Raw genomic sequence first — 13,035 nt, forward strand, 5'->3', positions numbered from 1 at the left:
GTATGAGACAGACCCAGGGATGTAATGGTAAATGTTTTAACAACTCACTGTTTGGTAACAAAATGTATATACATGGCACATTTTTAAACTAATCTTCATTATTAACATTTTGCATCACTTTCTTAAATCTAGACAAGCAACAGGCCATGATTTATAAATTTGCTGATTTCTAATATGTAAGTTCTGACATTGAAAATTTAACAATCCCCACAAATCAGCCAGCGACTGGCTCCATCATGTTGTTACTTAGTTGTATCTGACTCTTCACGACACCTTTTGAGGTTTTCTTGCCAGAGATACTAGGGTGGATTGCCATTTCTTTCTCCACCTCATTTTACAGTTGTGAAAACTGAGGCAAACAGGGTTGTGGCTTGCCCAGGGTCAAATAACTAGTAAGTATCTGAAACTAAATTTGAAATCAGGTCTTTCTGACTCTAGACCACTCTATCCACTGTACCACCTAGGTGCCCAGTTATCCCTGCACAAATCAGGCAACATTTTAGTACCCTTTAATTCTTTAAGACTAAAAGTTAAAAAGTTGCTGATTTTCAATGGCTGATTTTTTTTTTAAAGATATGTGTAGTTTTATTTGTTTTTGCTTTTTTTTTTTTTGAGGGGGGAAGGCAGGGCAATTGGGGTTAAGTGACTTGCCCAAGGTCACATGGCTAGTAAGTGTGTCAAGTGGCTGAGGCCATATTTGAACTCAGGTCCTCCTATCTCCAGGACCAGTGCTCTATTCACTGAGCCCCCTAGCCGCCCTGCATTGGCTGATTTACATTGATAAAAGCATACGTTAATAAATTTTGCTATTTCCTTCTTAACACTAAGTAGTTAACTAACAATAAGAGCCTCTGTGGACTCTGTCTTACTCTAAGTAATTCAGACCCTAACAAGGACTGCACGGGGATCCTATAGCTCTTCAACATTTAACACAATAATTGTAGAAACACATTTTATAGCTTATCTGCTTATTGGCCTCCCATTTCCCCCTAAAAGTCTCTGATTTGCACAGAGGAAATCTGCCTAAATATTTGTACTCAAAGATGGTGGTTTTATATAATAGTTTTAAAAACTAAACCACTACTGACAGTCTGGTGTTCATGCTGAAGTCTGGATGAAATCCCGTCTCATCACAGTATCATTACATTAAAAAGCTCATTAGAGCAAACCCATTCCTATTCCAAAAGGAAATGGCCCTTAGTAATAGTATGTTGTTGATCTTTAATTTGAAATTAGCAATTAATAATTCAGTAGAACAATTTTTTTCTGTTAGCTAGTCAGAAATCTAAATTTATTTACCTCATTCCCTCACGTCCCCCTTACCCTTTGCCATCCTATTTAACTCTGTTTCTTTTTTTTTTTTTTTAAAGCAATTAGGGTTAAGTAACTTGCTCAAGGTTACATGGCCAGTTATTTCTGGGTGTGGTGCTAAGTATCTGAGCCTGGGATTCGATCACCAGGTCATCCCGACTCTGGGGCCGGTGCTCTTACTCACTGTGCCACCTGGCCGCCCCTTAACTCTGTTTTTTAATTAGCTTTAGGAGAAACATCACTTTGCTAAGTGTTGTGTGATTGATACTCTCATGCTGCATCAAATGGAAGACAGCTGGGAACCTTCTCATTTGTAAGGATCAAAGAACATGTAGGCCAGCTATCATAGAATTTTAAAGATGGTTTCTTCTTCTTCCTTAGAAGTCATCCAGTCCACCTTTCTTATTTGACAAATGGGACAACTGAGAATCTGACTGACTTGCCCAAGGTGGCAGAGCTAAAACTGGAAACCCAGGTTTTCTGACTTTTAGTCCTGTGAATTTTACAATATACCACACTTTCTCTTTTAGTAGTATGGGATATGTAAATGCTTTAATTATAAGTGTTGTAGATGCTTAGGGCTAATTTTTTAAAATAAATGTAGTTTCAGCCCTTACAGTTTCCTGGCTATCCTTTTAAAATTGATTCTAACAATAAAATTGGGAGAGTTGCACATTTTATATTTTTTCAGCTCCTCCAACAAACTTTTATATAAGTATGAATTATTTCTGAAATGACCTAAAGTGATCTAGTAGAAGAATCCAGAAACTCAGATAAAATTATAGATTGGGTTGCTTGCTGATTTGTGATCTCTTGCCTCTGTGTCATCACATACTTGGAATACCTTCTCATCTCTACCTGTTGAAATACATTTCTCCCTTCAGAGTTCAAGTCAGGAACTGCTTCCTCATAAAGCCTCCCTGAATCCACCAGAATAAACATAATTCCTTCCCCAGATTTTGCTAGAGTATCTTATATAGATGTCCTCATCGTCCCTGTCACACTTTCCCTTTCTTTATATTTCTATGTTTATGCATATATATTGTCTTGCCCTTAGTAACATCCTACAGCCCTTGAAAATAAGGATCATATTGTTGCTTGTCTTTGTATTCATAGAATTGAGCACTTTTTTTTTGCAATTTCAATTACATGTAAAAAAATTTTAACATTTGTTTGTTAAATTTTGAATTCTAAATTCTCTTACTCCTTCTCCTTCCCATTCCTTAAAAGGTCCAGAAATTTGATAAATTATACATGTGCAGTCATGCAAAATATATTTCCAGTTAGCCATGTTGTGGTAAAAAAAAAAAGTATGCTTCAATCTGCCTTCAGACTCCCATCAGTTCTTTCTCTGGAGACGGATAACATGTTTCATCATAAGTCCTTTGGAATTGTCTTGAATCTTTATATTGCTGAGAATAGCTAAGTCATTCAGATTTGATCATTGTACAGTATTGCTGTTACTGTGTACAATATTCTTCTGGTTCTGCTCACTTTACTCTGCATCAGGTCATCTCAGTCTTTCCAGGTTTTTCTGAAATACCTTGTTCCTTTCAATAGTTCATTACAACCATATACCACAACTTGTTTAAGCCATTCCCTAATTGATGGAGATCCCCTCAGTTTCCAAGTTTTTGCTGCCACAAAAAGAGCTGCTATAAATAGTTCCTTCTTCCTGCTCCCTTTCCCACCTTGTTTATCTCTTTGGGATACAGACCTAGTAGTGAGATTGCTGGATAAAAAAGTATGCACAGTTTAATAGCCCTTTGGACATACTTCCAAATTACTCTCCAGAATGGTTGAAGCACTTCACAGCTCCCCCAGTAGTGCATTAGTATCCCAATTTTCCCACGTCCCTTCCAATATTTGTCATTTTTCTTTTTTTTTGTCATATTAACCAATCTAACAGGTATGAGGTGGTAGCTCATAATTGTTTTAATTTGCATTTCTCTAATCAATAGTGATTTAGAGCATTTTTTCATGATTATAGATAGCTTTGATTTCTTTTTCTGAAAACAGCCTGTTCATATCTTTTGGTCATTTATTGATTGCAGAATGACTTCTGTTCTTATAAATTTGATTCACTTCTCAATAGATTTGAGAAATGAGGCCTTTATCAGAGACACTTGCTATAAAAATTTTTTCCCCAGCTTTCTGCTTATCTTCTAATCTTAGTTGCATTGGTTTTGCATATTCAAAATGTTTTTAACTTAATATAATCAAAATTACCCGTTTTACATCTCATAATGCTACTTCTTATTTGGTCATAGACTCTTCCCTTATTCATAGATCTGAGAGGTGATAAACTACTCCTTGCTCTCCTTTTTATGGTATCAGTCTTTATGTCTGAATCATGTACACATTTTGGCCTCATCTTGGTATATACAGTGTAAGACAGTCTCTATATTTAGTTTCTGCCAAGCTGCTTTCCACTTTTCATGGTAATTTTTGTCAAATAGTTGTTCCAAAAGCTTGGATCTTTGGGTTTCTCAAACTAGATTACTATAGTCATTTACCACAGTGTATTGTGTACTTAATCTATTCCACTGATCCGCTGCTCTAGCACCACTCTTAGCCAGTACCAGATTGTTTTTGGTGATTACCACTTTAAAACAGTTTCAGACATGGTACTGCTAGGTGGCTGCCTTCATATTTTTTTTTTCATTAATTCCTTTGATATTCTTGATCTTCTGTTCTTCCAGATAAATTTTGTTGTTATTTTTTCTAGTTCTGTAAAATAATTTTTGGTAGTTTGATTTGTATGGTACTGAATAAGTAAATTATTTAGGTATTATTGCTATTTTAATTATATGGGTTTGGCCTACTTAAGAGCAATTAATATTTTTCTGGTTGTTTAGATCTGACTTTCTTTGTGTCAAAAGTGTTTTATATTGTGTTCATAGAATTCCTGGGTTTGTCTTGGCAGGTAGATTCCCAAGTGTTTTATATTGTCTGCAGTTATTTTAAGTAGAATCTATTTATCTCTTCCTGCTGCACTTTGTTGGTGATATATAGAAATGCTGATGATTTATGTTGGGTTTATTTCATATCCTGCAACTTTGCTGAAATTGTTAATTATTTAAACTAGCTTTTTACTTGATTCTCTAGGATTCTCTAAGTATACCATCGTATTTTCTGCAAAGAGTAATAGTTGTGTTTCCTTATTGCCTGTTCTAGTTCCTTCCATTTCTTTTTCTTGTCTCATTGCCATAGCTAGCATTTGTAGAACAATATTGAATAATAGTGTTGATAAGGACATCCTTATTCATCGTTTATCTTATTAGGAGGATTTCTACCTTATTCTTGTTAGAAATAATGCTTGCTCATGGTTTTAGATAGATGCTACTTATTTTAAGGAAACTCCACTGATTCCTATACTTTCTCTCATTTTTAATAGAAATGTTGTATTTCATCAAAAGCTTTTTCTGAATCCATTGAAATGATTATGATTTTTGTTGGTTTTGTTATTGACTTACAGTCCATTATGCTGATAGCTTTCCTAATATTGAACCAGTCCTCATTCCTGGTTTAAATCCCATCTGATTATAGTTTATGATCTTTGTGATATATTGTTGTAATCTTCTAAAATTTTTGCATCAATATTCATTAGGGAAATTGGTCTATAGCTTTCTTTCTTTGTTTTTGTTCTTCCTAGTTTAGGTATCAGTACCATATTTGGGTCATAAAAGGAGTTTTGTAGGACTCCATCTGTTTTTCCAAATAGTTTGTATAGTATTGGAATGTTATTTAAATGTCTAGTAGAATTCATTTGTGAATCATCTGGTCCTGGGGATTTTTTTCTTAGGGAGTTCATTGATGGTTCAATTTTTTTCCTAAGGTAGGGTTATTTAAATATTCTTCTGTTAATCTGTACATTTTATATGTTTTGTAAATATTCATCCATTTCACTTAGATTGTTAGATTTATTGGTATATAATTGGACAAAATAGTTCCTAATAATTGCTTTAATATTATCTTCATCAGTGGTGAATTCACCCTTTACGTTTTTGATGCTGGTAATTTGATTTTCCTTCTTTTTTGAAATCCAGTTAACCAGTAGTTTGTCTGCTTTATTGGTATTTTCATAAGATCAGTTCCTAGTTTTATTTATTAATTCAATGATTTTCTTACTTTCAATTTTATTAATCTCTTCTTTGATTTTCCTGGATTTCCAAATTGGTGTTTAATTGGGGATTTTAAATTTGTTCTTTTTCTAGTTTTTTTAGTTACATGCCCAATTCATTGATCTGCTCTTTCTGTTTTATTGATACAAGGATTTAGAGATGTAAATTTTCCCCTAAGTACTGCTTTGGCTACATCTTGCAAGTTTTGGTATGTTCTCTCATTGTTGTCATTCTCTTTAATCAAATTATTGTTTCTGTGATTTGTTCTTTGACCCACTCATTCTTTAGGATTAGATTATTTAGTTTCCAAATAATTTTAATGTGTTTCCACAGCTCTTTTTAAAGTAATTTTTATTGCCTTATATTCTGAAAAGGATGTGTTTAATATATCTGCTTCTCTGCATTTGTTTGTGAGATTTTTATGCCCTAATATATGGTAAATGTTTGTGAAGGTGTCATGTACAGCTGAGAAAAAGGTATATTCTTTTTTGTTCCCATTCATTTTTTCCAGAGGTCTATCATATCTGACTTTTCTAAAATTCTATTCATGTCCTTATTTCTTGTTTTATTTTATGGTTAGATTTATCTGGTTCTGAGAGGGGAAAGATGAAGTCCCCCAGTAGTATAGTTTTACTGTCTATTTCCTCCTGTAACTCATTTACCTTTTCCTTTAAAAATTTGAATGCTGTGCCAGTTGGTCCATATATATTCAGTATTGATAGTTTCCATGATAACTTTTTAGCAAAATATAGTTTCCTTGTTCATCTCTTTTAATTGTCTATTTTTGTTTTTGCTTTTCTGAGAACATAATTGCTATTGCTGCCTTTTTTTTTTTTTAACTCGTAGCATAATAGATTCCGCTCTGTCCTCTTATTTTTACTCAAAATGAACCTCTCTGTTTCAAGTGTGTTTCTTGTAAACAAGGTGTTGTTAGATTCTGGTTTTTAATCTATTCTACTCTCCACTTCCATTTTATGGGTGAGCTCATCACTTTCACAATCACTTTGATGATTACTGTGTATTTCCTTCCACCCTGTTTTTCCCTGTTTATCCTTCTCTTTCTTTTTACCTTGTCTCTCCTCAAAAGTCTGTTTTCCTAATGACCACTGCCTTTTTAAATCTCCTTTCTATCATTCCCTGCCCTTCCCCTTCCCCCTTTTATTCCTTTTCCCTCCTACTTCTCTATAAGGTAAAATAGACTTTTATACCAACTGTGTATGCATGTCATTCCCTCCTTGAGCCAATTCTGATGACAGTAAGGTTCATGTATTGCCTGCTCCCACCAACACCCTGCTGCTCCCAAGCACAGCATCTTGAATATATATGTTTAATGGATACTTTTAAGTTGAATTGAAAACTAGATAATAATAATTAATCTTGTTGGTTTTAATCTATCATTGCTAATCAACTAGCAAGCTGACATCACAACTTTATATTGTATTAACTACAGAAGACACTAACAGGTGACTTGGAAATTTCCCAAAGTATATACTACAATGAATTAATTTAGATCACTGTTACTTTTTTCCTCCTTTTGAAGGTGCCCTTACGGAGTGTTATGATGAACTGGGAAACAGATATCAGCTTCCAGTCTATTGCTTGGCCCCACCAATCAACATGATAGAAGAAAAGAGTGACATAGAGACTCTGGATATTCCTGATCCACCACCGAATTCTGGATATGAATGTCAACTCCGTTTACGCCTTTCCACGGGCAAAGATCTCAAACTTTTGGCTCGTAGTACAGACACAGTATACCACATGAAGAGGAGGTTGAATGCAGTGGAAGGGGTGGAACCAAGTAGTCAGCGCTGGTTCTTTTCAGGCAGGCCACTCACTGACAAAATGAAACTGGAAGAATTGAAGATCCCAAAGGACTATGTAGTACAGGTTATTGTGAGCCAGCCTTTGCAGAATCCAACACCAGTTGAGAACTGAACTGGTCTTGTTGGCTGGCTTTCTCTTCTTTTGGTTTTTCCTCCTTTATGGCGTGAAATTTATTTTCACTGCCCTTACTTACCCATGAGTTCTGAGGAATGACCAATGAAAAATTCCATCTGTGATGGAGATCTACACAAAAAATAAAACACAAAGAGCCAGCCTTTGAGACTCATGTGATTGCCATTTCTAATGCAAGAGTCAGCAAATGAAATAGATAACCATTTATTTAAAAAAATACCCCAACATAAATGGCTATGTTTAAATGATTTGAACAATGAATAAAGCAGCCATCCATGAAGAACAGCACCTTTTGAATTCAGAATAAGTTTTTTTTTTAAGCAAACCAAATTAGGGTATTTCAAAAAAATTCCTACTGTGTAATTTGCCCCCAAATGTAGCTTTTTTTTTAATGGCAATAGAAGTGCAGTATCTGTGATGTTTCTTTTCTGATTTTAACTGCTATTACTCAGAATTCATCCATCAAGGGGGAAAAATGGGAAAAATACCCCTAGCGTGTTTCAGCATTGATTTCCCTTTTTTCATGTGTTGATATTTTTTAATGTTCATACCAACCAATTTTGGTACCTTTTATCAAGCCAGTGATAGGCAGCCTTATGCTGTTACTGACTTCTGGAGCACTAGGCAATAACTTAGTAAATACAGTAAAATCACTTATATAATATTGTACCTGATTCACAGTTCTTTTGTCCTCCTGCCTCAGGGGTTTCTGGACATGTCTGCTGAACTATTGACTACTGTTTCCACCTTTAGCTTCAGGAGGCCACTCTTCTAATACCTTTGCTACTTCTGACTGGGGGAGAAAAACCCCCCAGTAGTCATGGCAGCTTGTGCTTTAAATGCACAGCTACTTTGAAGTAAGTGTATGTTCTCCCCTACAGAACAATGTGAGGGGCATTTTTTTAGGAAAGAGAATCAGTTTAGGGCTACACCAGCCATTCTCCTGTGTACCCTGACCCAGACTCTATTTCTGGGCTGCAGGGGAACAGTGAAACCAAATGTCCTCACAGGAGTATGGAATGATTCTCCCTTTTTCTTCTGCCTTGCATAAAGAATGTAAGGACTGCCCATTTCACCTGTGCCTAGGAGGAGAATGGTGCCTATTTTCATTCTAGTCATCAAATAATAGCCCACATTTCTATAGTGCTTAACAATTAACAAAGCGCTTTCCTTATTTTAACCACTCTGTGTGAAAGATTTCCTCACATTTAAACACCAGCACTAAAAACAGTTCAATGATGCATACTTTATACCCTAGACATTACATGGTTTTCTTGAATACTTCCTAATGAATTGTTCATTATTTTCAGTCATGCTGTATGGTAATTTTCCTCCATTGTACTTTCTTGGATAATGTATATATAAGGGAATACCTGGTCAATGAGAATGAGGGACCAAAAAAACCTTTTAGCTCCTTTGGTTTGTGGAGTGTATCCTGGCTTCAGTTTAAGCTTCTAGAAATTGACATTGTTGTCTTACCGAGTCTGTAAATGGTGAGGGAGCTAAGAGTACCTATTGTTAGCCAACAACCCATGTTATTTCAACTCTGTACCCACAAAAAGAAGGGTAGAAGAAGGAACATTTTTTTGCTGAAGTCAAAAGAAGTTCAAAACTTCAAGTAATTGAAATAGGAAGCTTTATTAACTTGTAACAACAAAATGGAAGTTAGTTTTAATTGGCCTGAAAATAGTATTTAAAATGACAGAATGACTAGACAGGAGATATTTATAACTTATTTGTAACATGTTTCTTAAAATAGATGGGCTCATTTCAGCTCTCTCTTTTATTTAATTGCCTTAAGATTGTGGCTGTAACTCTTTCAGGTCTGCTCAAAGCCTGGAATTCAAGAGGTTGAAGCATTAATGTCAGGAGTAGTTGTTCGGCACTGGGGAATGGAGCCCAGCCCTGTTACTTTGATTAACAGTCCTACAATCAAAGAATTGCATCTTGTTTGTTCATTTGCATGCCACAGCGAACTTCAGTGTCCCTTAGTCTTGGTGGTTGGAAGAAAGAAGTTCAGATGTAGTGCACTTCAGTACATTTTTTTAAGCCATTCATGGCAGTAGATAAAAGTTCATTTTTCTCGAGGGATTGCAAGTTCTCTTGTGGATTTTGTTTTGTTTTAAAGGAACTCATATATTGAATCAAAGTTCTTTGGGTATGATTAAAACAACTAACCTGCCTGAGAAAATTATGGTGCTATTTAATTGTAAATAGACTGTTCTAAGATTGGATCAAGACTTGATGTGTATAACTTGAGCATGTAGGGTTTTTGTATATTTAAAAATGGCCTCATGTTTGTCTTGGCAGATAGCTAAGGGCTCTTAATAAATTTTTTGCTGTTGTGGGTTTAAAAAAAAGTTATTTAAGGATGATCGGCATTCTAATGAAAATTGCAAAGTTTTTCTTTTTAAAAATCTTAGCTCAATAAATAAGTTCTTTATCAGAATTAGGTTCTTCAGACCAATTCAGACTTGGACATTTACAGTTTTGTATCATCTCCTATGTTTAAGTCTGTAACTTGTCTGTCTTGGTCTCACTTTTCAAATACAACATTTTTCTTTTGAACAATTACACTTTAAATGAACTTCGTTTTTGAAATTTTTTATCCTATTGATAGGCAGCGAGGCACAGTGGTCAAAGTTTTGGCCTTGGAGTCAGCAAGACCTGGGTTTGAGTCTCTGACACGTGTCCAACCCTGTCCTAGGAAACTATAAGCTTGACAAAAGCCAGTCTGCATTGGTATAGAGTTTTCTCATTAGAAGTTCCTGAACCAATGAAATTATAGTTTTAGCCCCCAAAAGTCCCTGGAATCTTTCTTGTGTTGGATCAGAGAATGAATTAAAATTTAAAATCCTTTCTCTCCCTGCCAAAGACCTTGCTAGGAATTTTGCAAAATTCATAAATATTGCAAGATTTCAAGCACAGCCTTCAGAAAATGATCCATTTTTGGTAATAGCAAAATTAACAGCTTTTCAGCCATTCCCACCAGCTGTAGGTACTATTTGTGTAGTATTTTCCCTAACAGATATAAGGAAGACAACCTGTCTTCCTTAATACTAGCCATTCTCTAGTTTTACATCATTTTTGCATTTTCCTATATAGATCAGAACTGTAGATCACTCAACAATAGTAGTTGAGGGCAGGATAATATAATAGAACACTGGATTTGGAATTAGAAGAACTGGACTTGAAATCTGTTCCTGCCTTTGGCCTGGGCAGGTCATTAACTTTCTGGGCTTTAGTTTTCTCATCTCTAAATTGAGGAAACAGTTTATGCTCTCTCAAGTCCCTCAAATCCCTTGAGCTCCCGGTTCTCTCAGCTTTGCAGAGACTGCATGAGTAGTAGTTTTGCTTCTGTTCCTGGGATAGAGGTTGTAGAGGCACATTTCAACTCAGTATGAAAAAATAGCAACTAGAACTATCTAAAAGTCGAATGAGTTACCTTGAAAAGTGGTGAGAAACTAGATGGCTTATTATTGGAAATGTGTGTAGAGCAGGATTTCTGCTCAGGTACAAGTTGGACTTGATATTGCTTGTCATGACCCACAGTTTAAGAAGCACTGAAGGGGTTGCAAGTGGAAAAATTAACAAGTCCTGGACTAGATGATATTTGGGGTTCCTTCTGACTTGAAAGTCTCTTAAGTTTAAATACTTAACAAAAGCTTTAACTTAGGTAAATGTCTCCAGTATGTCATACATATATATATATATATATATATATAAAACACATACAAGTGTCTCTAATCTCTGGGTAGTATTAGTTCATCAACCCATATTAATATTTCAAGGACCTGGTATTTCATTGGTGTGGGGATTCTCTTGGAACCAACTGATTACAACCTGTCTGTAGTTTAGAGAGTTGCCTGAGGTGCCAGTATTCATGCTCTGAGGTGTCAGAGATGGGGCACCAGCCCCACCTGGCTTCTCATCGTCCCCTTTATCTGCTATACCACCAGATGCGTTCATCTGTACAAGTGTGTGAGCAGTAAGAGGACAGTGAAGCACAAGTTGTTTTTTTATTCTGGTATGTATTCTTCCCAAACCCTCTCCCCTATAATCAGCAACAGAAGCAGAATTTGAATCAAATTTTCATTAATTAATTGAAGAATACAGGAGATGGATTGGGAAGTTGCACCTTTTTGCTGAGTCCCTAGGTGGGTAACCTTATCTTCATCCACACCAGGAAATGATAAATCTCTGTGCTCTTGGTCTTAGGCATTTTAGGCACATAACAGTTTTTGAAACTGTGTTGTCTTTGTGCACAGGAACAACAGATTTTAGCCATAATTGTGACCACATGTTTTTGTTGGCTATAATACTAGTTAACATTTAATATATGGCTTTAAATCTGGAAGATCATTTTACATATATTATCTTCTTTGATTCTCACAACTGCTCTGTGAGTTAGGTGCTGTTATTATCCTCATTTCACATATGAATAAACAGACTAAGAGGCTAAGTGATTTGCTCAGGGTCACATGGTTATAAATGTCTGGGGCAGCATCGAAATTCTGTTATTTCTGGCTCTTAAGTCCAGTGTTTTATAGATCCACTGTGCCACTTACCTATGAAACATAACCTTTGAGTGGCCCTGTGAAGTTAGTTTGGTGGGGGACTGTGTGTCTGTTGTCAGAGGATTAAGTTAGCTAAATTCGGAGAGGGACATTGCCAGATTGACTACAGAACAATACATTTTTGGCTATAGTAAATTTCAAAGATCATTTACTAAGTCTGGGGGGTATAGGATGGAGGTTGTAATTTGTAGAGGAAATACTCATATGAATAATATTGAAGAGCCTGCAAATAATATGTATTTCCTAGTTATAATACAGAACATCATCATCTTGCAGAAATACTCTTAAGTTCCTATTTGTGCATATTGTTGGGCTAGGTGCTAAACTGACCTTAACTATAATATGAAGGATTAGTCAACTAGCCTTCTGGAGTGTGGAGAGTAAAACTGAAGAATATCCTTAGAAATCTTTCAAATTCTTAAGGTTCTCATAATACAACTAAGAAAAAACTTCAAAAAAAGCTGAGTGGTAGATTAAGTTGGATAATTTTTCACTAAAGGAATTTCAGACCCCAGTCCACATTGCTGGTATAGGCTAATTTGGCATTTTAAAAATGACTTCGTTTTACATCTTTTGTGAACCCAGTGCTTAGAAAATTGGATTTAACCACTTGGCTAAGGAGCATTAGCAGGCTTAAAAGAGAAGCCTCTTATAGTTAGCAGTATATTCTCAAAGCCTTTCCTGGTCAATACCATTTCCAGATAGGAAGGAAATTGCCTGCTAATAAAGAATGGGAAGTTCTGTAGGTAATCATTTTTTTTTTTTAAGCAATTGGGGTTAAGTAACTTACCCAAGGTTACACTGCCAGTTTTTTTTTTGTGTGTGAATGTTAAGTAGGCCGGAATCGATCCCAGGTCCTCCCGACTCCGGGTCGGCGCTCTTACTCACTGTGCCACCTAGCTGCCCCAGTAATCAGTTTTTGCCAAAATAAAAACCAGGAATTGTTTCCTCACCTTTCCTTCTCAGATTCTGAAAAGATGCTCAATCTTACGTGTGTTAAGTAGCAGTCACATTGTGATAGTTACCTCATCAAGTCTCATTTTTCTTTTTGCCTTTTTTTGGGG

The 13,035-nt window shown here is 35.7% G+C and overlaps 1 protein-coding gene across 2 annotated transcripts in view; it reads left to right on the plus strand.

Moving 5' to 3' along the window:
• Window positions 1-7,682, plus strand: part of UBTD2 (ubiquitin domain containing 2) — a 65,303-nt gene extending 57,621 nt beyond the window's left edge. For both annotated transcript variants that reach the window (XM_069102377.1, XM_069102378.1), the window contains exon 3: window positions 6,976-7,682. In XM_069102377.1, the coding sequence (XP_068958478.1) occupies window positions 6,976-7,373 (398 nt within the window). In that variant the 3' untranslated portion in view covers window positions 7,374-7,682. The remainder of the gene's footprint in view (window positions 1-6,975) is intronic.
• The last annotated feature ends 5,353 nt before the right edge of the window (window positions 7,683-13,035 follow it).

The sequence above is a fragment of the Petaurus breviceps genome, unplaced genomic scaffold (genome assembly GCF_028583685.1).
Source record: "Petaurus breviceps papuanus isolate PSGF00001 unplaced genomic scaffold, PetGlider_PUasm1.0 551, whole genome shotgun sequence".
Lineage (NCBI taxonomy): Eukaryota > Metazoa > Chordata > Mammalia > Diprotodontia > Petauridae > Petaurus > Petaurus breviceps.